Source organism: Lepidochelys olivacea (genome assembly GCF_965140295.1).
Source record: "Lepidochelys olivacea isolate rLepOli2 genome assembly, chromosome: 1".
NCBI lineage: Eukaryota > Metazoa > Chordata > Testudines > Cheloniidae > Lepidochelys > Lepidochelys olivacea.
Window position 1 is genome coordinate 344,487,850 of NC_140411.1, and position 27,997 is coordinate 344,515,846.

The 27,997-nt window shown below is 43.2% G+C and overlaps 1 protein-coding gene across 1 annotated transcript; it reads left to right on the top strand.

Moving 5' to 3' along the window:
* Nucleotides 1-487: 487 nt before the first annotated feature.
* Nucleotides 488-27,573, top strand: LOC311515751 (interleukin-2 receptor subunit alpha-like; the record flags this gene model as incomplete). The annotated part of the gene is made up of 8 exons (XM_084619053.1): nucleotides 488-554; nucleotides 19,726-19,911; nucleotides 22,043-22,135; nucleotides 22,478-22,711; nucleotides 23,866-23,916; nucleotides 24,047-24,094; nucleotides 25,003-25,069; nucleotides 27,453-27,573. The coding sequence occupies 8 exons, from the start codon at nucleotides 488-490 to the stop codon at nucleotides 27,571-27,573; spliced, it is 867 nt and encodes a 288-aa protein (XP_084475179.1).
* Between the last annotated feature and the right edge of the window lie 424 nt (nucleotides 27,574-27,997).

The window sequence follows — 27,997 nt, forward strand, 5'->3', positions numbered from 1 at the left end:
AGATGTCCTGATTTTATAGGGACAGTCCCTATTTTTGGGTCTTTTTCTGATATAGGTTCCTATTACCCCCTACCCCATCCCAATTTTTCACATTTGCTGTCTGGTCACCCTAAAAGGGACATCATTTTTCCATTTTAGGGGGTAAGTGTCCAAACCTGGCAGCTAAAGCTTTTCCCCACCCTTTCTGACCGACAATTGAAATGAAGCTGAGGGTGCAAATAAGAGCCACCTACCTATCAACCACTTCCTACACACCACAGCTAAACTATATCACACATCATCAGTTTCATTCTCTCGCACAGATCTAGACAGCAAAAGGATGATATGCTGACCAGAGAGAAATGTCCTAGCTGTGCCCTCAAAATGGCTATCCCTTTCTCTGTCATGGTGCAATCGACAGATCATTGATTCACCGAGTGAAAGCTCCTTAACCTTTGACAATCCTCCTCCTCGTCAGTGTTGTGTCGAAAATACGTGAGCAGGTTACATGGAGCTCATTTTTCTTTTGTTGTGGGCCATGCTCAGATCCGGAGAGGCAACTGGACATGGAAATGGTAAGAGATCACTGCTGCTTTCTGGAAAGTAAAACCAGGTTTACTATTGCTTGGTTGCTCTGGCGTAGGTTATTGACACGCTGACTGCTTTAAGGTAAGGCAAGAGGTTAGTAGATTAAAGGAGCTTAGTATTCTAAGGAAGCAAGAGAAATGTGCCCACAAACCATCAACTGGAGACAATCCAGAGTGGGAACATTCATGTTTTGTCTGAGTAACATATGACTCTTCTAACCCATCACTGGAACAGTGGGCAGATCAAAGGAATCCTAAGCACTCTTCTAGTGCAAATAGCTCTTTGAATTTTTTTTTTCCATTTTGCATGAAACTTTAGGAAATATAAAAATAGAAATTGAAATGTCAATAGCCTCCTCAGATAACTTGCAAGTGACTTTGGTGTACTTGCCAGTAGCAGATACATAATCAAGGTTTGCTACAGATGTGATTAATACCAATTATGCTTTTTCACCCCTTTAATAAATGCTTCCTATTCATTCTAGAAGAAATTAGATTAACCATTCACCTCACACTACAGGTTTATATTAGTATTACCTGTTGGGGTATTCATGTACACTAAGAAATTATGTAATACGTAAGTAATTGGTGCCAGTGTTTGAGTCTGAATTAGTATGTTTGAATGCAAAGATGTCTATAAAGTCAGTACCTGTGATATTTCTATTCTAAACATCTCAAGGATTTCCAGCTTCAGAGGTAAGAGATGGGTAAGAAATTCAGAAAGAAATTCTTTCATGGAAACTCAGACGAACTGAAGATTGTATTGCTAATTGCTCACTTCCAGCACTGGATACTGAAATTGTACTAGAAAAGCAATTGTAATTTTGCGAGGAGATTGTATTGTATATAACGGAACAACTTGAACTGGCTGTTGCCCCAGTCTACTCATAAACAAAATGTTTAATCTCCAGGCAATTTTATCTTCAGAGAATAATGCATTGAAACATCTGCATCTTTTTATTAAATGGAGACATTTTAATGGTCAAATGAAATGCCAGCTTCCCTTACATGATTTTAAATGATGCATGTGACAGTCTCACTGTGAAATGTTCAGCAGGAGATACGTAAATGGAATCAGTTCTGGGATGAGTCAAGTCCTGTGTATCATGTTCTTTGTATTACTGTGCCTTGGGAGAGTACCCACTGGGAGAGTACAGTCTGAGATCTGAATTTATCAGACGCCTTTCTTAGAATCACGGAAAAACTGAGGGGTGTGTAACACTTGCATTTCATACTGAAGTCTGCAATTGAATTCTGTGATGAATTTATAAATATAGAAAATTAACTTAAGATATTTCCATATAGTTATCTCTCCTGCATTACACCCCCTCTTCCCTTCGCTTCCTGTACTTACTTTGAATGCCTGTCCCGATACTTTCATAATTTTTAACTTCATTTTGTTATTCTCTTGATAATAATGCCCTTTGAAACTGAAACGTAACTCTAGCTTTTGACACGGTCTCCCAGAGTATTCTTGTCAGCAATTTCAAGAAGTATGGGCTGGATGAATTCACTATAAGGTGGGTAGAAAGTTGGCTAGATTGTCGGGCTCAACGGGTAGTGATCAATGGCTCCATGTCTAGTTGGCAGCCGGTGTCAAGTGGAGTGCCCCAGAGGTCGGTCCTGGGGCCGGTTTTGTTCAATATCTTCATAAATGATCTGGAGGATGGTGTGGATTGCACTCTCAGCAAATTTGCGGATGATACTAAACTAGGAGGAGTGGTAGATACGCTGGAGGGCAGGGATAGGATACAGAGGGACCTAGACAAATTGGAGGATTGGGCCAAAAGAAATCTGATGAGGTTCAATAAGGATAAGTGCAGGGTCCTGCACTTAGGACGGAAGAACCCAATGCACCGCTACAGACTAGGGACCGAATGGCTAGGCAGCAGTTCTGCGGAAAAGGACCTAGCAGTGACAGTGGACGAGAAGCTGGATATGAGTCAGCAGTGTGCCCTTGTTGCCAAGAAGGCCAATGTCATTTTGGGATGTATAAGTAGGGGCATAGCTAGCAGATCGAGGGACGTGATCGTCCCCCTCTATTCGACATTGGTGAGGCCTCATCTGGAGTACTGTGTCCAGTTATGGGCCCCACACTACAAGAAGGATGTGGATAAATTGGAGAGAGTCCAGCGAAGGGCAACAAAAATGATTAGGGGTGTGGAACACATGACTTATGAGGAGAGGCTGAGGGAACTGGGATTGTTTAGTCTGCAGAAGAGAAGAATGAGGGGGGATTTGATAGCTGCTTTCAACTACCTGAGAGGTGGTTCCAGAGAGGATGGTTCTAGACTATTCTCAGTGGTAGCAGATGACAGAACAAGGAGTAATGGTCTCAAGTTGCAGTTGGGAGGTTTAGGTTGGATATTAGGAAAAACTTTTTCACTAGGAGAGTGGTGAAACACTGGAATGCGTTACCTAGGGAGGTGGTAGAATCTCCTTCCTTAGAAGTTTTTAAGGTCAGGCTTGACAAAGCCCTGGCTGGGATGATTTAATTGGGGATTGGTCCTGCTTTGAGCAGGGGGTTGGACTAGATGACCTCCTGAGGTCCCTTCCAACCCTGATATTCTATGATTCTATGATTCTTTACCAAAATCTTTTCCCCTCCAGTTTATTTATTGTAGGGTTGTCTCGGAGTACTGTAGGTGTTAGTGTGTTGTTTTCTTTCTGATGGGGAACATGTCAAGGACAGTAAGGACTCTTGCAAATGCATAGAACTAAAAAGAGGGTAGGCCAAATTATGGGCCAGACTTGACAATGTCTCTTTGTAATCACTGCGCCTACCGGGCCCGTGGCACCGCATTTATCCTTCGATTTTCCAGCTCTCTCAGTATTGCAGATCAATGTAATGAAATAAATTCTGTTGCACAGTTCATATAGCACAGGGTTTCTGGGCAAATACACCGTCAAAAATGAAAATTTCTGGAAGGGGAATGAAAATAAAAATACTTAGTTCTCAGCTAGCACTTTTCATCTGTGGCTCTCAAAGAGCTTTCCAAAATGTGGGCAAGCATCATTTCCCTCATTTTATAGATGAAGAGTCTGAGGCAGAGAGAGATCGTTGACTTATTTAAGTTACACCCATGTCTCCTGTCTTCTGGTTCATTGGGCATACTGTCTCTTACCTTCTTATTATTTATTGTTTGTGTTGTGATAGCACTTAAGATGCCCCAGACACACACCAGGACTCCATTGTGCTAGGTTCTGTACAAACACAGGACAAATAAGATAGTTCCTGCCCCAAAGAGCTTGCAATACAACTAATCATCTTAAATTAATAAAGAATCATAGAATCATACAACCATAGGGTTAGGAGGGATCGCAACAGTCATCTAGTCTGACCCCCTGCCAAATGCAGGATTTGTTATGTCTAAGCCATCCAAGACAGATGGATGTACAGCTTCTTTTTGAAAACCTCCAATGAAGAAGATTCCATGACTTCCCTAGGCAGTTTGTTCCATTGTCCTACTGTTCTTACCATTAGGAAGTTTCTCCTGAGATTTAATCTAAATCTGCTTTGCTGGAGTTTGGACCTGTTGCCTCCTGTCCTGACCACTATGGCAAGAGAGAACAATTTTTCTCCATCTTTTTTATGGCAGCCTTTCAAGTATTTGAAGACTGTGATCATGTCCCTCCTTAATCTCCCTTTTTCCAAACTAAACATACCCAGTTCCTCCAGCCTTTGCTTGTATGGCTTGCATTCCATCCCTTTGATCATCTTTGTTGCTCGCCTCTGGACCCTTTCATAGAATCATAGAATAGAATCATAGAATATCAGGGTTGGAAGGGACCTCAGGAGGTCATCTAGTCCAACCCCCTGCTCAAAGCAGGACCGATCCCCAATTAAATCATCCCAGCCAGGGCTTTGTCAAGCCTGACCTTAAAAACTTCTAAGGAAGGAGATTCCACCACCTAGGTAACGCATTCCAGTGTTTCACCACCCTCCTAGTGAAAAAGTTTTTCCTAATATCCAACCTAAATCTCCCCCACTGCAACTTGAGACCATTACTCCTTGTTCTATCATCTGGTACCATTGAGAACAGTCTAGAGCCATCCTCTTTGAAACCACCTTTCAGGTAGTTGAAAGCAGCTATCAAATCCCCCCTCATTCTTCTCTTCTGCAGACTAAATAATCCCAGTTCCCTCAGCCTCTCCTCATAAGTCATGTGTTCCAGTCCCCTAATTCTTTTTGTTGCCCTCCGCTGGACTCTTTCCAGTTTCTCTACATCCTTTCTATATAGCGGGGACCAAAACTGGACGCAGTTCTCCAGCTGAGGCCTCACCAGCGCTGAGTAAAGCGATACTGTCACCTCCTGTGACTTGCATGCTATGCCTCTGTTAATGCAACCCAAAATTGCATTTACTTTTTTTGCCACAGCATCACACTGTTGACTCATGTTGAGGCTGTGATCCACCACAACTCCCAGAGCCTTCTCAGCAGTACTGCTGCTGAGTCAGTTATCCCTCATTCTATATTTGTATATTCGGTTTCTCTTCACTAAATGTAGCACCTTACATTTGTCTCTGTTGAATTTCATTTTGTTGTCTATAGCCCAGTGGTCCCATTTGTCAAGATTCCTTTGAATTTTAATATACTGTATCAATGTGTGGCTCATACCCAGTAAGGACTAAAATAAAAAAGTGAGAATTTAATTTAAAATGTAGAGTACCAGTTCTCAGAAATGTATACACAAAGTATGTATCTGTAATTGTATTTGTACACAATTCGCATCACCATGGTATCTGGATGTTACATAAAATGTTAAATGATCAAGCACATACACAAAGTTCTCAGTAGGCTGACCTGAGAGAAAGCTACTTTATAGCAACCCCTTGGACTCCCAGTTGCAGCGGCCCTTATCCAGTAAATGCCCAATATAAAAATATACCTTGCTCTGTACTAAAAGACTGCCAGCCCCCTGATCTGATGGTCTAGGAAAGGTAGAAGTTGCTACAGACAGGGACTCTCTAAAGTATCTCCACTTTGATGAAGAAATTTCCTCTTGCCCCATTAGGGCCTGAGTGTACTCCAGTTTCTTATTATCCAGTGTAATCCTCTTCTACCACTTCCCTTATCATGACACCACCGGTAACTTCGTCAGCTTTCCCATCTCCCAAGCTCACCATTATGGTATCATCTCTGACTCATCTCTTTCCTTCTAACTCCATATCCAGTCTGTCACTAAAGTTCCATTGTTAAAAACACATGCCCATGACTTTGGACACACTCGCCTTGATAACTGTAACCTCCTCTCTAGTGTCCTTGTTTCTCCCCTCCAGTCAGTCCAAAACTCTGCTAAAACCTATTCCACTGCACTGATAGCCCCCGCTCCTTGAATTCCTACACTGGCTTTCTGTCTCTTGCTGCCCTTTGCCTCGATCTCCCAGGCCTGGCTGTGAACTTTAGGACAATTTCCCGTTCCTGTTTGCCAGATTTCCTCTCACCTGGTTCAAATCCTTCCTCACAACCCACTCCGTCCCACCTTATTCTCTTCAGCAATGATCTCCTCATCTCCTTATCTGCACTGATGGCTTTCCTTTATCTTCTCATTTTTAAAGCTTCAGCCCTCTAGGTCAGGGAAGATGCTTTACTCTCTATTTTGTAAAATGGCAGGGGCATTACAAGGTATAAATACATAATGAATAATGCCTATTCAATCCTTGATCTCCTTGCTGAGACTGACAGTGAAAAACCGAATGGCTCTGATTATTGTTGTGAGGTGGACATCACTCAGTAAGGCACTGTTCTTAGACTTTTTTCCCTACCATTTCAAACCAAACTAGTGTGACTCATAGGTTTTTTCAGTATTATCCAAGGTTGGAGTATGTATTCCCCAACCACCCCTATATTCTGGCCATATGTTTGTCACCCAGAGCAATTCGTCTCACAGGTGATGTTCTATTACCACCCTACCCCCGCCAAAACCCAACCAAACCCCCAAATTGAGGAGGTTAATGCCAAAGAATAGGGTTTGAATCTATGTGCATGCACATACTTTTCATAGCCAGATCTCCTACTTAGCAGAGTGACCTTTACCTGTGGGCATGAACACAGATGAGGCCAATGTTACAAAGGCCACATCTGAGTAAATATGTGGTCAAGTCTATTCAAAACTGAAAATGCTAATGCCCCAATAAATGTGCTGCTCACACGATCTATTCAATACCAAATGAGTATGCTGCTGCTGCAATGTACTCAACAGTTACCCTGGAGAAGGACAAGCTCTTTGGTTTTACCACAATGATCAGAGGGGTATAAGAAACAAAAAAGGACAGAATAGAAAATAAATTCTCCCGTCTTTTGCTTTGTGCCTTTTCCACACAGCTCTTGGTGCTTGGAACAATTTCCCTCTTGACCGTATATTGAGTACTCTCCTTTTCTTCCTTAACACACCTTTTAAAAAATGTGCCCTTTGGTCAGCGGTCCCTGGCATGGCTGCTTAGCACAGGACAGGAGTTAGGGGCACTATATGTAGTGATACTAAGCAGCACAAACGGAGCCAGATTTTCTGGAGTCACGTATAGCTCTGTAAAGTGCATGTAAAATACTACCAAGCCACATGCCTTCACTCATGTATGCTGGTGGTGGCATTTCGCACCCAAAGGGCCCTCACTTTGTACCACTTAAATGATGACACAAGGTATAAGGCAATGGTGAATCAGGCTTGTCATGTTTAGTTAGTCCATGAGCTAGAGAGCCAGAGTGAACTGCCGGACCTATCTAGGGCCAGGAAACTGAATAAAGACGCACCTGTATAGTCATTACAATTGAGACCTGTCTCTTCTATGCTGCAAGGAGCTGTAGGTTTCTCCTAGCCTTTCAGTGCTGATCTCCTTTCTGGTGCTGTTCGCCATGCCTATGCCTGATTTTCTCATTTTTATTTTATTTGTGTTTGTTAGATTGTAAATTCCTTGAGGAAAGGAGCTTGTCTTCTCATGAGATTTGGTTAAGTACTACATATATTACAACACACATGGTCCAACACCTCAGATACAAACACTCCCAAACTTCAGAGAACTTCAGTACTGGACCCAAACTTCACAGCTCAGATCCATCTCTGTTTACCTGTATAAATAACAAGTGACATTAATAAAACAAAACAACTTCAGGGGGGGAAAGTTACAAAGACAGAACAGACACCCATTTTTTACTTTTAGATCAAAAATAGTTGGGAAAAGTTTTCAAAGCTCAGTAGTTACCATTTCAGTCCAGCAGATGGGTATCAGTTCTCCCTCTTCACAGGTCAATTTCAATTGTTGGATACCATCTAGAGATGATATAGTTTCAGAAACAGCATCAAATGAGCACCTCAGATAGCTTCTTATGGGACTCTCTGGATTTTGATACAGGGGTGAGTTTTTGCTATCTCTTTGGAAAGGTTTTCTTTACTTCTGAACTATCTGAGTGTCTCTGTCTGCTGTATTGTTTTCTCCAACAATTTCTGCGTAAGTCTTCAGAGCTGCCAGCCTGCTACTGTTCCCCACCCGTGTACTCAGGGAAAAAATGTCCTATTTTGTATATTACAGTTTTATATTCTGCATCAAACCATGTCAAAGCTAGTGTCACAAATCCACGGAAGAAAAAAAAAAACAAATTCTGAGTTAAGATTACCACAGCATCTGACTCGCTATGTTGTGTCTACCTAGTACTATAAATACCTGTCAGATTTCCCCTCTCACCTATTTTGGTCAAAAATAGTTGACTTTCTGTCTGGATTCCTATATCAAACCAGTCCTCTAACTCAAATATTGGTATGAAGTAGCCATGCAATTGGCAAACATTCTAAAGCCATGATCTTATCAGATTTCAACAACTAAAACATTTTGGGACAACTCAATAGTATACCTAGATGGGAAACTTCTGGGAAGGAACCAAATGCTAAAGGAAGTGATGTTGGTACTGAGACGTCATTCTTTCCTCTTAGACAGCGTCATGCTGGTAGCAGACAATGAGCTCCTGGCATTAACATCTCTTGAATAAGCTATAAAATGGTGGTTATGACCATTAAAAATCCCATAGCACTTATGCTAGAGCAGAGGAGTTAGCTTCAATGTCCTAACCAAATCTGAATATAGCTAAATACATTCGGGATACCTAAATTTCCCTTCTAAATCCAACTTGAGTTAATCTTCACTTCCTGTCCCAGTTTGTTGTTAGTGTCGCTTTACACTGCTCAACTTTTGGTACAGTTCACCCAAGGAAATGAGAAAAGAAATAGATTAGGTAGATGACTATGTAATAGGAGAAATGTATGTGTAATTTGTACAAATCAGTAACATTGGTAAACCACTTTGGGATTCATTTGGATTAAAGGCCCTAAGAAAAGGAGAGATTATTATCATTAAGAGGTAATCACCTCTACTATTCCTTATATGTAAGCATTAGCCAAAAGATAGTGTAGGAAACAAGTAGTTTTTCAAAGAGCTCCTTACTAATTTGAAAGTATGTCAGGTCCAGTGGACCAACTTGCTCAACCCAAAAAGTTAAAAGATCCTTCTAAACAACAGCAAAAGTCCTTCCTTCAGCATTCGTTGTGTATAGGTATGTTCTGAACATATGAACAATGCTGTCAAAAGCAAACAAGGAAACCCCAGCCATAACATAACAGCTTTACAGGGCAGTAGTGGTGTGTCAGGAAACAGTGACTTTTTTCAAAGGGCTGTAACATAACTTTTGTATATTGTGAAACCATAATTTCCAGTATAAATGCCCCAAAATGTACATAGATGCTTGATAACCTTCGAAGTAACATGCTATGTGACTCCATGTGATGCCTTAGACTTGATGCTTGAGCATTATTAGTGAGTTGATTAATTATTAACTAGAAAAGCTTTAGTCAAATACAAGTCAATGGGCTCAATACAGGAGTAATGAGATTAAATTCTATGGCTTGTGGTATACAGAAAGTCATACTAGATGATCTAATGGTTCTTTCTGTCCTTAAAATTGTGAACCAGAAATGACCTGAACAGTCTCACAAACCTAGAATTAAAATACTTGAGGTTTGACAAAGTATAGATAACTTTTCTTCTTTTAACATTTTGGGTATAGTTCCATTTCCCTAGTTCTGACCAGAGTAAGAGCCTTTCCTGAGGCATTTCTTCTCAAGAAAATTCCAACCATTCTAGATGCTGTCCTAATAGAACTGCTGATGGACTGAATAGAATGTTATATGTAGTATAGTTGTAGTCGTGTTGGATATTAGAGAGACAAGGTAGGTGAGGTAATATTTTTTATTGGCCAACTTCTTTTGGTAAGAAAAACACGCTTTTGAGCCACAGAGAGCTAAAAAGATCTCTGTATGGCTGACAAGCTTCTCTCTGTCACCTACAGAAGTTGGTTCAATAAAAGATATTACCTCACCCGTCTTGCGTTTTGAATAGCAGGTTAGAAAGACTGTAGAAGAACAATGAAAAATGCATTAATAACCATATTGTACTCAGTATGTTTAGTAAATGTTGTCATGTTATTAAATATGTATACTTTCACAAAATACCAAATCAGAACTATTCACATTAAGTCCTAACCAGCTAAGAAATGTCAACATTAAAAACTAAGGCATATGTAGCATACATGGCATAGGAATAAAAGAGAAAACAGAGAAACCCTGAGAATTTTACTTCCTTTACTCAAAATAGGCTCTGGAGGATTACCAAGGGGGACACACAATGGAATTCTGATCCTCACTTGTCTGATTAGAATTATAAATTGCAGTTAGTTTTAATCGGTAATGCACCCACATGCCAAACCAATGGGCGCCCTGTAGGCCCAATATTCAAATCACAGTTCCATTGGAAGATGAGCAATATTGAGTGGACAATCATTATTATTATTATTATTTATTTGTACTACCCTAGCCCCTAGGAGCCCCGATTATGGACCGCATTGCACTAGAGGCTGTGCAAACACAGAACAAAAAAAGACAGTCCTTGCCCCAAGAGCGTGTAATCTAACTATAAGAAAATAAGACAACAGGTAGCTATAAACAGACAGACAGGCAGATGGATACAAAGGAGAGTTTCAAAGGAGGGATTTGAAAGAAGACAATGAAATGGCTTTGCAGATGTTTATGTAGCTCTCCCCCTAAATGTGATGGACAGCATGGGAAAAAGCACAAAGGTGCTTGTTTAAAATGTAACAAGTGAGTGACAAAAACTAGCATCATTGGCAGAGCAGAAGCAGGAATCAACACCTCTATTGCATATTGGTAGCATTCAACTTAAAAAAGGGGAATTACACAAAAGTAAGGAAGCTAGTTAAATGGAAATTAAAAAGAATAGTCACAAGGGGCAAATGCGTGCAGATTGCATGGAGACTTTTTAAAACCACCTTAACAGAGGCTCAAACTAAATGTATATCCCAAATTAAAAATATTAAAATAAGAGGACCAAAAATAAATGCCAATCTGGCTAAGCAGAAAAGTTAAAGAGGTGGTTAGAGGCAAAAAGGCATCCTGTGAAAATTGGAAGTCAAATTCTCGTGAGGAAACTAAGAAGAAGCATAAATTCTGGCAAGTCAAGTATAAAAGTATAAGGCAGGCCAAGAAGGAGTCTGAAGAGCACCTAGCCTCAGACACAAAAACTAAGAGCAAGAATATTTTTAAATACATCAGAAACAGGAAACTGTCAAACAGTCAGTAGAGCCACTGGATGATCAAGATGTTAAAGGAGCAGTGTAGGAAGACCAGAACATTGTGGAGAAACTAAATGAATTCTTTGCATTGGTCTTCATGGCTGAGGATGTAAGGGAGTTCTCCATACCTGAGCCATTCTTTTTAGGTCACAAATCTGAGGAACTGTCCCAGACTAAGGTGTCAATAGAGGAGATTTTTGGAACAAATTGATAAATTAAAATAATAAATTACAGGGACCAGATAATATTCACCCAAGAATTCTGAAGGAACTCAAATATGAAATTGCAGAATTGCTAACTGTGGTATGTAACCTACTGTTTAAATCAGCCTCTGTACTAGATGACTGAAGGGTAGCTAATGTTACACCAATATTTAGAATAGGCTCCATAAGTAATCCTGACATTACAGGCGGGTAAGCCTAACTTTAGTACAGGGTACCAGACAAATTGATTGAAACTACAGTAAAGAACAGCATTATCAGATACATGGATAAACAGAACAGGTTGGGGAAGAGTTAACACATCTTTTGTCAAAGAAAATCATGCCTCACCAATATATTAGTATTCTCTGAGGGTGTCAACAAGTATATGGACAAGGGTGATACAGTCGATATAGTGTACTTAGACTTTCAGAAAGCCTTTGACAAGGTTCTTCACCAAAGGCTCTTAAGCAATCTAAGCAGTCAGCAAATAAGAGGGAAAGTCTTCTAATGTTAAAAGATAGGAAACAAAGGGTAGGAATAAATAATTAGTTTTAACAGTGGAGAGAGGTAAATGGTAGGGTCCAGTAGGGATGTTTACTGGGAGCAGTGTTGTTCAATGTATTCATAAATGATCTGACATAGGAGCTGAACAGTGAAGTGGCAAAATTTGCAGACAATGCAAAATTACTCAAGCTAACTAAGTCCGAAGCTGACTGTGGCAATTTACAAAGCGATCTCACAAAACTGGGTGATTGGGGAACAAAACGTTAGATGAAGTTCAGTATTGATAAATGCAAAGTAATGCACATTGGAAAACATAATCCCAATTGTACATACAAAATGATGGGGTCCAAACTGGCTTTTTCCACTCAAGAAAGAGGTTTTGGACTCATCATGGATAGTTCTCTGAAACCATCCACTCAATATGCAGTGGCAGTCAAAAAAAGCTAACGGAAAGTTAGGAACCATCAGGAAAGGGACAGATAATAAAACAGAAAATATCATAATGCCAGAAATGCATGGTACGCCCACATCTTGAATACTGTGTGCAGTTCTGGCAGCCCCATCGCAAAGAATATATATTAGAACTGGAAAAGGTACAGAGAGAACAGCAACAAAGATGACAAAGGGGAGGGCATGATAGAGGTCTATAAAATCATGAGTGATACGGAGAAAGTGAATAAAGAAGTTTATATTCGCCCCTTCATATAACACAAGAACTAGGGGTCACCTGATGAAATTAATAGGCAGCAGGTGTCAAACCAACCAACGGAAGTACTTCTTCACACAACGCACAGTCAGCCTGTGGAACTCTTTGCCATCGGATGTTGGGAAGCCAAAGGTATAATTGGGTTTTTTAAAGAATTAGATAAATTCATGGAGGCTAGGTCAAGCAGTGGACAACAGGAGATGGATCACTCAAAACTGCTCTGTTCCGTTTATTCTTTCTGAAGCATGTGGCATTGGTCACTGTCAGAAGACAAGATACTGGGCTAAATGGACCTTTGGTCTGACCTAGTATGGCTTGTCTTATGTTCTTACAGAGATGATAGGTAGCATGGGGATAAATCACGAAAGGCCATGAACATGGGCGGCGAGAGAACCGCTGGCTCAGGGAAGCTAGCCCCCCAGCCCCATCCCTTCCGCCCCCCTGCCAGAGCCCAGATCCCCCCCCACTTTGCCATCTGGCTCCCGCCCCAGGCTAGCGCCCCCAGCCCCAGAGTGCCCCCAGCCTCGGAGCGCCAGGAGGGTGAGCAGCACGGCCCCAAGCCCAGAGGGCCAGGAGGCCAGGCAGCGCGGACCCAGTCCCCCAAGCCCTGGAGTGCCGGGCAGCATGGCCCCAGCCTCCCCAACCCTGGAGCACCAGGAGGGTAGCAGCACGGCCCCAATCCCAGAGGGCCAGGAGTCCAGGCAGCACCGACTCAGTCCCCAAAGCCCCGGAGTGCCGGGCAGCATGGCCCCAGCCTCCCCAACCCTGGAGCACCAGGAGGGTAGCAGCACGGCCCCAATCCCAGAGGGCCAGGAGTCCAGGCAGCACCGACCCAGTCCCCAAAGCCCCGGAGTGCTGGGCAGCATGGCCCCAGCCTCCCCAACCCTGGAGCACCAGGAGGGTAGCAGCACGGCCCCAATCCCAGAGGGCCAGGAGTCCAGGCAGCACCGACCCAGTCCCCAAAGCCCCGGAGTGCTGGGCAGCATGGCCCCAGCCTCCCCAACCCTGGAGCACCAGGAGGGTAGCAGCACGGCCCCAATCCCAGAGGGCCAGGAGTCCAGGCAGCACCGACCCAGTCCCCAAAGCCCCGGAGTGCTGGGCAGCATGGCCCCAGCCTCCCCACCCCTGGTGCACCAGGAGAGCAGGCAGCACAGCTCCAGCACCAGCCCCAGCTAGGGCCATGACACAGAGGAAGAGCCGTCCGCAGAGCAGGAAGCAAGAGGGGGATTGGGGGCGGAGTGTGGGCGGGGCCACACCTGGCTGTTTGGGGAGGCTCAGCCTCCCCCAGCCTATGATACCTGTTGCCCATGGCCATGAAAGCGAAGATAAGTAGTTTATGTCTGATGCAATGGAGAAGGGCGACATGGTTAATGGAAGCAAAGAAAGGGGTGACACGGTCAAAGGGATGAAGTAGGAAAATGATCCATGCAGCAGCATTCTGAATGGATATTGGTGGGGCAAGATTGCATGGCAAGGCCACAGAAAAGGATGCTGTGAGATGCTGAGAGTCTGGATGAGAGTTTTAGCTGTGTGGATGGAGAAGAAAGTTTGGTTTTTAGAGATGTTGTACAGGAAGACTTGGAAAGATCTGGACACAGCCTCGCTGTGAGGATCCAGAGAGAGGGCCAAGGTGAAGGTGACACCCACACTATGGGTCTGAGCGGCAGAGTGGGTGGAGGTGTTGTCCACAATCAGTTACAAGTGTCATTTTTTGTGCAGTATGGTGCACAGCAGCTCAGCAGAACCCCAGGCATCTCACCAGCTTGCCAGATAAGCGAGCAGTTGCCCTTTACAATGAGTAGGTAAAATGTTGTGGGTTTTTATTAAGAACTTAAAGAGATGTAGATTGGAATGCTGTTTGGTGAGATTCAGATCTACCAGCTGCTTCAAAGAGGTGTTTGAAGTCTCGAGGGAACCGTGCTTTTAGCTTTAAGGGAAAGTGAGAGTACATGTTCACGAAATGTCTCTCATCTGATAACTCTTTAATTTTAATCACCCTGACAGTCTGTGGTAAAGCATGTGGTTAACTATTTCGGGTACAGCAGCTTCTCTAGAAGCCACAATCTGCTGCTAGCTTATACAAGGCAAATCCTTGAACAATGTAGACATATAGGTGGACTGAAGACATTAAAACAGTTCAGATCATTTGTGCACAATGGATCTCTTTGCCTTCTTCCTCCCTTTCCTCCTGTGTGCTCACTCGCCCCCAGCTTTCAGTAACGCAGCAGAGTACAGAGCGGGGAGAAAAAAGAACAAAGTGAGACAACAGTAGGTGACAGTGAAAGTAAAGAAGAGGAACCTGGAAAATTACATCATAGCACTGGGTTTAGAAATCACTGATTTCCATGGCTAGAAGTAATGTCAGCAAGGCCATGATTATCTACTCAGAGAGGACATCTTAGGAGTCAGGGGTAGAAGGCAAGAAGAATTAAAGACGGAGGGCTGTCTGGAGTTTGAGACCCTTTCTTAGCCCTAATCCTCTGAGGGGGTTACATTATTGTTTCTTGTCACAGGAAATGGGGGAGGTGGTGAGTAGGGAAGTCTCATCATAGCAACTTGCAATGAGTATTACAGATAAATAGCCACTGACCACATTTGTCTTTTCTTTCTTTTCCTACATCGACTGAAGACCCTCCGTCTACAGATCACCCCCTCTTCTTGGCAGGTTCTCTCTAATGGATTAATCACTTGCCCTTCCTAACACAGCACCCCTTACTAAGATAGCCCTCCACGTCCAGAATCCCATCTTTGAGTTTCTCAAGATTCAGGGACCCGGAGCAAATGATTCCAGCACCTCATTTGGGAATTGCATTCATCTAACACTGGGTCTACAGCGAAGCCTGATCCTGTCTCCCTACTTGCATTAATACGACCCATTCTTAATTAATCCTAGGTGACTGAGAGTTATATTTGGATGTCATTTGCTGCTGTCATAACAGTCCTTGTTTTCTGGATTAATTATTTTTAGGTTTGCACCTTTCTCACTATAAGCGGTTGTTGGTTGGCTGCTGTTCAGTGCATGGGGACAGAACTGTGAATCTCTTAGTTTTTTATTGTTTTGCTTAGTGGTGGTTGTAACTATTACCCGGTACAATGACTTTGTGCTGGAATATCCTTGTTTTTTTAACATTACACCATACAATTAGGGATGCAAGTACTGATGCAGAGGTCAAGTTTAACTTTAGAATATATGTTTATTTAATTTCATTAAGAAAATAAAATACTTAAACGCAATATTAGAAATTGTTCCTGATAAATAATTGCCTTTTAACTACCAGTATTTACAAGTGTCAGAATATGAACTTTGAAAAATAATGTCTGAATCTAAGGAAATGGAAAAATGGGCCAGAATATTTCTAAATAATTTTTACAGTGTTTTTGACCCTTATATTTGGGAGCCACCACAAAAGAAACTGGTCATGAATATTCCTCTGTATTGAGGTAATGTTACTTGAATTTCACACTGGGCTTCTGCTAGGCAGGATCGGGAGGTGTAATCTGAGCCCAGCCAGCAGGGGGCAGGGCATGAGATCACACAGATATTGCTCCTGTTAGCCATTCCCAGCCACCATGGAGCCTTCTGTCTCCTGCATTGCTTCTTTCTCAGAGCAAACGAGAGAGAGTCGAACCAACCCCACCTAACTGGGCTCTGAAATTCATTCAACAGCATCATCCTTACTACTGGGGAGTGGGAGTAAACAGTGCTGAGACTCAGTGATTGCCAGGCAGATTCCTTCTCTGATGGATTAAAGACGAGGGGTGAAATCCTGACTCCACTGAAGCCAATGACAAAACTCCCAGGATCAGGATTCTCCCAATAGCCCTTCCTCCTCCTGTAGGAAGCTAATAATCTTACTGATGGAGTGAATGGCAGCAGCCATCGGAGCCTGGGAGGTAAAACTTTGTATGGAGAACTTTTTAAAGTAAAAATAATAAAAGGCCAAAATGTTCAAAAGCTTTGATAGGCATTAACAGCCATTTATGGACCTATTTTGGGGCTCAGGTGTGATTTGAGTTACATGACGGTTCTCTACACCTACCCCACACCTCCCTCCTGCTCCACTGGCCGTTGAAATGATATTTGAATAGTAAACTCTTCTCACTGTGCATCATGGATTACAATCTATGTCGTCACAAGAAACTGTTGTTTCTCATCCCCCCAAACGCTAGAACACCCTTGAAGAAGAAATTAAAAATCCAGAATAGAAAAGTTCTGTCCTATAGTTTAAAGATGTTTTACATTAATTTAGTGCTGGTTTGACAGCCACAGACTCTGAAGGAAAAAAAAATCAGCAAGCAAGTCATCCCACACTGACTCAAAGGTGTGTTGGAAGGGACTACCCCTGTGTCCTGGGAGCCCTTTCTTAGAATTCTGTCCCTGAATCGAAGGGAAGATTAGGGTGATTTTCCTGCCTCAACTGGACCTGATCCTCTGTCTGGATCTTGGTAAACCATTTCTGTCAGAGACGATTGGTGAATTAATTATGGTGTATAAGTACCTTCACAGGGAGAATATACTGGGTATGAAAGGGCTGTTGAATCTAGTGGAGAAAGGCATAGCAAAAGACAATGGCTGGAAGCTAAAGCCAGACCAATTCAAATGAGAAATAAGGCACCAGTTTTTAACAGTGAGGGTGATCAGCCACCAAGGAGCAGAACTCTGCAGCACACAAGAGGTCCACATTCTCTCCATGAAGAAAAGGAGTACTTGTGGCACCTTAGAGACTAACCAATTTATTTGAGCATAAGCTTTCGTGAGCTACAGCTCACTTCATCGGATGCATACTGTGGAAAGTGTAGAAGATCTTTTTATATACACACAAAAGTTGGGCCGGCCCAACTTGATTATCATACACATTGTAAGGAGAGTGATCACTTTAGATAAGCTATTACCAGCAGGACAGTGGGGTGGGAGGAGGTATTTTTTCATGCTTTGTGTGTATATAAAAAGATCTTCTACACTTTCCACAGTATGCATCCGATGAAGTGAGCTGTAGCTCAAGAAAGCTTATGCTCAAATAAATTGGTTAGTCTCTACGGTGCCACAAGTACTCCTTTTCTTTTTGCGAATACAGACTAACACGGCTGTTACTCTGAAACTCTCTCCATGGTACCCCAAATTCTCCCGCACCCTCTACTCAGCCAAACAGTCCCGATTCCACTGCCATGGGCCCCTCTGCATTTATGGAAGAGGGAGCACGACTGGCTTCTCAGAGCACAGTAAACAAAGACCCACTCAAGTACTTGAGAACTCTTCTCAAAAGCAGAGTTTTCAATACGTCTTCCTTATAACACTTGGCAAAAACATCCCAGAGCTTAATTATCTGCTATTAGCAGGTACCCATGGACTATTTTAGTTGTTTTGGAGCTTTGGTACTACACTAAGATAGATTAGACAAGTGGTTCTCAACCTTCGGGGGCTCAGGGCCCATTTGTAAACCTTGATGGCTTGTCATGACCCAGATCATGCCCAAGATGCCCTCCAGACTTGATTGCCCCCAGCAGGGGTTCATCAGGGAGATATCTGGGGTACCGCCACCAGCAACTGGGGAGAGGGACAGTGAGCTGAGAGATGTCTCCAAAACACACAGCTCCTCCCACTGTTGATGGGGAGCAGAGGGTAAGAGGCAGGTGGGGATTTGTGGGCCTGGAGGTGAAGTGGGGATAGTGGGGAGCCTGGGGGATGTAGTGAGGAAGCAGTTGGGGATTCTGGAGGGCTGGGGAAGGAATTGGAGGGCAGAGGGTTGTGGGGTGCAGTGGGGGGATGATATGGGGGTCAGAGGGAGGACCGGTGAACCAAGATGTCAAGGTTCCTTCCCCACTCTGAACGCTAGGGTACAGATGTGGGGACCTGCATGAAAACCTCCTAAGCTTATCTTTACCAGCTTAGATAAGCTGATAAACACAAGAGTTCCCCCAAAAACACATAAGTCCCCTGCATGGCCAATGTCGGGAGGAAGGTAAAGGAGTGGGGAAGATTTGGAGTCCTGGGGCAAAGTGGAGGGTCTGGAGGAAGGAGTAGGGGACTGAGAATGCAGTGGAGATTATCTGGAGGCCAGGATAGCTAGTATGACAGCAGGGTATTTGCCTGGTTGTAGGGCAGAAGGTACATCGGGAGTCTGGTACTCGCTAGAGAACATGACACCAACTGCTCCTGTCCCCCCATGGTTGGCTGGAGTTGGCTCCCCGCTCTGGGGTTGCACTGCTCAAGTTTGTCCCAAACCCTAATGTGGAGCTAGCTGAGCCAAATTTTTGTGAGTGGCATTGCAACCTGGCACATGGGATCACAATGCAATTTATTCAATTTGGCATCATGATGGGTGGGGGACTGAGCCAAACCGGAGCAGTGGTGCAACCCCATACCCCAGATCACAATGCCCTGAGCGGGGAGCTGAGGCCAGAGAGCCCTGCAACCCTTTGGCAAATTTGACGGTTTTGGGTTGCGACCCACAGTTGGTAGAACCTGATCAAATGAAGCTATCTAGTGGGTTAGGGCCCCATCCTAAGAGGCAGCTGCACCAGCCACTCAGTGGAAAGTGGAGAGACCATTAAAGGGAGCCCCCGCTGATCTGGAACAGATATTCTGGGTGTCATTTTCCATCCAGCCTGGGTTTTATCATCATTTCCTGTACCCTGAAAATGTAGTTCTCTAAAGGAGAGCACCGTGTTATTGGCACCTTGGACTGGATTTTCCCATGGTCGCTTTCTATCTGGGCTGGGATTTCATTTCCCTTGGTCACGGGGGGTAAGCCCTTTAACACTCCACCTCCACCCTCATTTTTAATTATTTTCCTTGTTTATAATTCCATTACCTTATGCGAAGCTTGTGATTTATATCAGGGTGACTGAGAGCAGGATCAGGCCCCACATCATTAGTTTACTTCTGCAGTGATTCTTTCAGCTTCCAAACCAACTATGAGATGGCAGAACCTAGGAACAATGCACAGGACGGGGGGAGGTAATCAAACATGCGATCCCCCATTTGTAGTAATGGAAATAATCTAGTGCCCTAACCATATGGCCATCGTTCCTCCCTGGCTGTCTAAAATCAAAGTTATTCAAAGCCCTCGAGTCATTTACTATTACCCTAATGGACCTTTTCTCTCTTTGCAGGGAAGTGCCCCGCCCCACACTACATTGAGTTTGCTGAGATTATCATTGACAGGGTCATGCTGGGCAGCAAGGGGAGATACAAGTGTGAAGATGGCTATAAAAGGACAATCGGGGAGAGTAATTTAATTGTCTGTATTAATGATACTGGGCTCATTCACTGGACCACAAAAACTTCTGTATGTACACGTAAGTAATTATCATCCTTCCTGCTAGGTCTAACCACATCTCCTATATGCACAGGCAATTTTCAATTGATTTAGCTTTTGTAGTGGCCACACAACACTGTGCTAATGAATTATGTTTTGTATTGTTACTTCTCCCAGGCAAACCCACCACCCAGATATTGACTCCCACTGACAATACAAAACTTAATATACATAGAAGTGTGTACAATGAAATTTAAAAAAGGGTTCTTTTTATTATTTCTATTTAATAAACATTTCCTGCAGAGCTGGAAACACCACAGGGTTGAGCTAGTGCATAAGAAAAGGAAAGTAAAACAGACTCTAACCAGAAAGTGAAACTGACCAATTTAGAGTCATACTGCAAGCTGAAAGAACAGGAGGACTTGTGGCACCTTAGAGACTAACAAATTTGTTTGAGCATAAGCTTTCGAGAGCTACAGCTCACTTCATCGGATGCATTCAGTGGAAAATACAGTGGGGAGATTTGTTACTCTCTAAGGTGCCACAAGTCCTCCTTTTCTTTTTGCGGATACAGACTAACATGGTTGCTACTCTGAAACCTACAAGTTGAGTGAATAGAAGGAGTGGAACCACACAGCTTACACAGTGAAAGACATATGGTACCTGTCAGAGGACAAAGTTTCTGTCAGGAACAAAACAGAGATGGGCCCAGACCAAAACCGCAGCTCTGAACTTTGGGAAAATTTGGATCTGAATATGAATCCAAACTGCTCTTTATTTATCTGGGTGTTTATACAATGTTAACCATCCTAATTCCAGAGTGGCTCTGGTTCTCAGTCCCAGTTCTAGAATCAACATGCAGCATATCAGGGAAAATTTCCTTATGGTGGGAATCTATTAATTTATTATTTGCTGATGGCTGACAGCAAACTCAGTCCTGAAAGGATCACAGAGAAAGATGTGGTTCCTGCCCCAAGAAGCTACCACGTCTAAAACCATACAAATCAAACGCAAACCTCACTAGCTGCCCAATACAACTGGACCAGTGGGAGGAGGACTTGCTATTTCCTTATACCTTTCTCACACTGCTGCTGCTCTGGTTTAGTCTCTTCTGGCCACAGTAGAGCCTTCATGCCTCCTGATCTACTTAGCAGAGGTTTGGATGTTAATTTTGCTGGTTCCATGGGACCAGGGTCAGTGAGGCCACAATGGGTTTTCCTTGTCATGACTCCCTCCAACACCCTGCCCCCATCACCGACTCATTCTTCTTCAACAAAGAGCAAACTCCCTCTTACCTGATGCAATCTATTTCAATCTGCTCTGGTGGAGGAAACGTGTATCTGTCTCTGTGTCCCCTGGGGCACACCCATGGTTCCTGTCTTCTTTGCTAGGAGCCCTGTGCTTCAGTAACGTGTTGGATGCTCCATTGTGGTCTGTGGTTGTTGTTGTGTACACTCATAGACATCAGTAAGAATGGACAGTGGAGGCCATCACATGTGCTGACCCACATGCTGCTCTTCTGGAGTATGGGGGCACCTCCATTGATTTAAACTGAGATACACCAGGGCTGAATTTGTCCTGTTTTGTTGTACTTTAGAAGGGAAATGGATTTAGGGATGTCATCTCTGGAAAGGTAAATCACAGGCTTGTATAGCAAAGCCACCTGGGTGCCACATGCTTTTTCTTTATATCTAATCCTGTTATGCACAATTAACCAATACAGGAACACACCAAGTAAGGAAACAATTATGTTTACCTTCAAACTAAGAATGGGGAATATTTAGGTTAAATATAAGGAAAGTTTCCTGGGATTGAAATATGGTGTACTAGGCTGTGGAACAGTCTCTCTATGTAGATAGTGGAAACCCTGCCACTTGCGACTTTTTAAACTAGACCCCACCAGAACATAGGAATTGCCAGATTGGATCAGACCAATGGTCTATCTAGTCCAGTAAACTGAGAGGGGCCAGACCCAGATGCTTCAGAGGAAGGTCTAAGAAGGCATATATGGAATACTCTGAATTATGTGGAAGCAGATTATGCGCTGTAAGGAACAACCCTGTACTGGCAGGGGTTGGCCTACGCAATCAAATGGGGCTTTTCCATTTATGATTCTATAGAATATCAACTTCTCTTACAGAAAAAAACACTAAGCTTAATCTTCTCCATAGGGGTCTCCATGGCTACTTCACAGCAGTCAGAAAGAAAACCACAGAGCAGTGCACCTGAGAATCCAGTCACCATAGTGCCATCTGACACAGCAGGTACCACTCATTAATTACTGTAACATATTTCTCCTATTGACTTCCATGGGAGAAGAAAAAGTCCAATGTTGAGTATTTTCAAAATCCCACCCTTTAATGTTTTCTATTAGATTTTGTCATCTTTGATTCAGACAGAGCGGTTATAAATCCCACTTGCTAGGAGCAGTTGTTACTGTGTGATCAAATGGCAGTATTTTTCATATTGCCCCAAAAAATTGGGAGAGGCTGGTTTTCTCCAGGTAGGCCCATGTTGTGCCTTTGCAAATCTCGCTGATGTGATAATAGCCACAATGGGATAAAAATAGCACCTAGCTAACTGTCTGCCTCCTTTGGATTTCATAGGTTATTGTGGGATACCCAGCCCTGTGGAACATGCCACACCTACGATGACACATTATGCCGTAGGTCAGGAACTGCATTACAAGTGTCTGAGAGGTTATGATGCTCGACCCCCAACCTCTGATATCAGCACGTGTAAGGAAGAGAGTGGGAAAATCTTCTGGACAAGGCTAAGTCTGCTGTGCACTAATGACAGCAGGAGTGGAGAAGAGATGACACAACCAATTCCAATAACAGGTAGGATGGGGTGCTCTGGCACTGACTAGTCCTTGATGAATGAGGTGTTAGGTCCAGCTCAGATTCATTCCCCTTTGTGCAGGTACCAGCCATCTCCAGCTGGCTGTGCCTCAGTGCCTCAGGTGTAGGGAAATATGGGGACTCCTCAGAGCTTCTGACTGGGATGTGGAAACCACCCCTGGGAAAGGGAAGAGGAAATGCCATGCTGCAGTGTAGTGTTGGGTTTCTTTCACCTTAGGCACATGGCTACCAGCAAAAGTAAAGATCAGTTTGGGGCTAGGTTGTGCCTGACCCTTGTGCAGACCCAGTTTCTCCAGACACGCGACTGCCAGACAAGGGAAAAAGTCTCCTTATCATAGATGAGGTCTCCAAACCCGCAATCCAGCAGCATTAACTGCTACTACTCAGAGCAAATCCACCATCCCACAACACACTGACACTAGGTCACGCACGTGAAAGCTTCAGAAAATGATGTCTCATCTGAGCCCCTCTTGTAGCACTGGGGGTTTAGGGACTTCAGTGGGCTGTAGGCAGATCTATATACGGTCTTTATACAGTCCCCCTTACCATAGTATCCGAGCACCTCACAGTCTGTCATGTATTTATTCCCACAACACCCCTATGAAGCAGGGCAGTACTATGGCCTCTATTTTACAAATGGGGAACTGAGGCACACAGAGGTTAAGGCCCAGATCTATAATTGATTTCTGTGGAAATTAGGAGTCTAAGTACCGTTATGAATCTAGGCCTAAGTCATTTGCCTCATGTCACATAAGAAGCCTGTAGCAGAACAGGGAATTGAATCTTGGTTTCCTAATGTCTAAGTCGGAGGCCTAATGGCTGGACCATCCTTCCTCTCCAAGCTGACATGGAATAATACTGAGCCTCTTGGTGAGATCGATCTCAGTTCACTGGATGCTGCAGTTTACGTCGCATCCATGTATAACAGGCAGTAGACTGGGCACACTCTCAGGCTGGAAGTGTTGATTGGTTGTTTAAAAAGCAAACATGGCAATTATAACATCTCTGTGTGATGAAAGTGAGCTCTCAGATGCAAGTGCCCACCTCAGCACGACTCTGATTTGCATGAATGTTCAACCCTCATTGGAAGCAATACATCAATAATTAAACAACAGGAATTTCTCTCTTTTTAGATACATCAGAACCATCCCATGTCCCACCAGTGATGCTTCATGTCTGCACAGGTACACCAGGTTCAGCTCATCCATGGATGATATTTCTCCCTGCTTTAGGACAGTCACTTTTCCCCTTTAAATTTGTGACTCCCCTTAAGGGACCCGGCACACTAAACAACAGGAATTTCTCTCTTTTTAGCTACATCAGAGCTGTCCCATGTCCCATCGGTGATGTTGCCTGTCACAGGTACACCAGGCTCAGCTCATTCATTGGTGGTATTTCTCCCTCCTTTAGGACAGTCACTTTCCCCCTTTAAATTTTTGACTTCCCTTAAGGGACCCAGCACAATCAGAACTAAGGAACATTTTGCACCACACAATAATCACCTACTATTCTGTGACAGATGTAAACCCCAAAGAAGGACATACATTGTTCAGGGTGGTAAAAGGGGGCATAAGCATTTAAGCCACTTCGGGTGGAAACTTTAGCACCTAAAGGAGTTAGGTGCCCGAGTCCCATTGAAAATCAATTTGCTGAGAACTGACAGTGAACTTGGCTCTATAAGGATCGCAGAGAAAGGTGCAGCTCTCACCCATGAAGCCAGTACCCCTAAAACTATACAAATCAAACCGAAACTGTGTCAGCCAAGCAACTAGATTGTAAGGTGTTTGGGACAGGAACTGTCTCTCACTATGTGTATGTATGGGTTCTGGTCTTAACTGGGACCTCTGGGTGCTACTATGGGTACTACCCACGACAAGTAATAAGTGGGAGTGATGGAATGAAATTAAATGAACAGAGTAAATAGCATCACAAATATTTCCCATGATAGGGGCATTTGTATCCCAAGGCTATTTTACAATGGCTTCGCCATAACTGCAGTGGTGAATGCTCTTAATATGGATCTCTCTGGCCCTTCTGTCGGAGCTCTGCAGGAGGGCTGAGTAAACAGCGCTGTCGTGGTGCTGGGATACAGCTAGCTCTCTCTTTCTCTATAGTGCAGGGAGGCGAGTTCCTATCCCTTTCCTGACATCTATTTCTCTAAATTAACTTTGGGGAAACTGCTATTTTCTTTCGAACCATGCTAATCACTCTGCAGTGTTTCAGACAATATCATCTGCTAACAGATTTGATTTTTTGTGTCTCCTCAAAAGTTGCTGTCTCTACTGTCTTCCCAATCATTTTCATCCTTTTGGGGTGGATCATCGTACTGAAACTATGGTAAGTAGCCTGGCATAGAAGGAATGAGATAATTGAATCTAAACAATCCCTAGCATGCATGGAGTTATTAGCCACATCACTCCATACGCAGCATAGGCAGGATTCATTGATGTATTCTTTTTATTACATAAATGATTAACTATATTAAATAAAGGCACAATGAAAAAAATCAGGATTAACATTTCTAAGCTTGAAATGGGCACATAAAACTGCTTACTCTGTGACTCTTGGAAATGAGTCTGTGAGGCAGAGGTGTCAATAGGGGAATAAGTTGTCTAATAATGAGTGGACAACATTGCTAAGAGGTAAATGAGGTCTGATTGGTGCAAATACATTGGATTTAAGATGGATTTCACAACATTGATATAACAGGCATCACAGAAACTTGGTGGAATGATGACAATCAATAGGACACTATTATACCAGGACACAAAATATATAGGAGTGACAGGATAGGTCATGCTGGTGTGGGAGTGGCACTATCAGGTGCTGGATCTAGGGGTGCTGGGGATGTGGCAGCACCCCCTGGCTTGACGTGGTTTCCATCATATGCAGGGTTTACAGTTCGGTTCAATGGCTCTCAGCCCCCCCACTGTACACATTGTTCCAGCATTCCTGGGCTCTATGTATGAAAGAACGTATAGAGTCAAATATAGTAAAAATCTTAAATGAATCAAACTGTACCATAGAATCTCTATGGATAGAAATTCCATGCTTGAATAATAAGAGTATAGCAATAGGAGTATATTACCGACCTGCTGACCAAGATGTTGATGGTAACTGTGAAATGCCCAGGGAGATTAGAAAAACTATAAAAACATAAACTCAATACTGGGTTTCAGCTATCACCATATTGACTGGGTACATGTCACCTCAGGACAAGATACAGCAATAAAGTTTTAGACACCATTAATGACTGCTTCTTAGAGCAGCTATTCCTGGAACCCACAGGGGAGAGGCAATTCTTGATTTAGTCCTAAGTGGATCACAGCTCCAAGTGGTAAATATAGCTGAACCGCTTGGTAATAGCAACCAGAGTATAATTAAATTGGGGCAAATACTAAAGAAGCCCACCACAGCAGGCCTGGCCTTCAGAAATGGGAACTACACAAAAATGATGTAGCTAGTTAAATGGAAATTAAAAGGACAAGTCACAAGAGTGAAATGACTTGCAAGCTGCATGAAAACTTTTTAAAAACACCATAATAGAGGCTGAAATTAAATGCACAGCCCAAATTAAATGCATTCCCCAAATTAAAAAGAACAGTAAGAATACCAAAAAAATGCCACCCTGGCTAAACAACAGAGTAAAAGAAGCGGTTAGAGGCAAAAAGGCCTCCTTTAAGGTTTGAAAGTCAAATACTACTGAGGAAAATAGAAAGGAGCATAAACTCTGGCAAGTCAAGTATAAAAGTATAAGTAGACAGGCAAAAAAAGAATTTGAAGAGGAACTAGCAAAAGATACAGAAACTAACAGCAAAAAAAATTTTTTAAGTGCATCAGAAACAGGAAGCCTGCCAAACAACTGGTGGGGCCACTGGACAATCGAGGTGCTAAAGGGGCACTCAAAGAAGGCAATGCCATTGTGGAGAAGCTAAATGAATGTTACATATGTTTTCACTGCAGAGGCTGTGAGGGAGATTCCCACACCTGAGCCATTCTTTTTAGGTGACAAATCTGAGGAATTGTCCCAGATTCAGGTGTCAATAGAGGAGGTTTCAGAACAAATTGATAAATTAAACAGTAATAAGTCATCAGTAAGGCTGCGAGTTTGTCACAGAGGTCACAGAAGTCATGGATTCCGTGACTTCCTGTGACCTCCGTGACTTCTGCAGTGGCCGGTGCACCTGGCTCGGGGGCCACCTGAGCAGTTCAGGGAACCCCGGGCCAGTCGTACCGGCCACTGCTGGGGCAGTCTTGGATGACGATGCTTATAAGATGATGGAATCAGTTGTTGTCAGTCGTGTTTCTTATCATCTGTATTTGGCGAGCAGGCTGTGCTCTTTCCTTTCCGAGGCAGGATCTCAGCAGTTCTCGGTGCCTTTTTCATCATTATTGCCTTGTGCCTAACATAGGGCGAGCACCATCAAACCATTCAGAAACAGCAGCCGGGCCTGTTTACTAAGCAGGCTCTTACACGGAAGGAACTTTGCCCCAGGGCTGCGTGGCCACTTCTGATCAATTTCCAGTTTAAAGCTTAAAATATTTGTTTCGATTTTTAAAATCATAATTGCATATTTTAAATGAACGTTGCACCTGAGCTCCAAGGTTTTGTTTGCAAACAGATGGCTTCAATATCCACTCCCTTCTATCCTCTACCAAGGAGCTTTCAGGGAGGTGCTGGATTCTAACCAAGGGCTGTTATTTTACTGTATTGCTACAGGAGACGGAGGAGTTTTACAGAAGAAGTAAAGACTGAAAAGACAAAGTCCATTCTAATAACAGCAGCAAGAGTGGAAATGGAAAGTGAGGTGGAAGCTCACAGACTAAAATCCAATATGTGAAGGAAGTAGCAGATGTTTCACCTTAACACTCAAGCTGGATTGCAGTGGGACAGACTGGTTCCTGCCTAGAGCCAAGCTATCTGAGCTCTCAGTGCTCGGAAAAGATCTATAGCATACGGAATATGGGCTGTATTGTTATTAACAGACAAAGAACTTCTTTCACATTCATTTCAAGTTGCTGCTATGTATGTATCTTGAAGAACATTAGCGGTAAAAACCTAAACAATTAAAAGTATGGAAATCACCAGTTAAGGGCAAGTAAATACATATTCAAATATATTAATAGTTTATATAATCTCTTTTTAAAAAGGAACATGTGTAAAATGTCACATTGGATATTCCAGAAATAGCCTTCAATCTGCCCCTCTATCCCTGCCCAACCTGACACTGCTTACCAGAAATTCTCTTCATCTTCCTCTCTTAT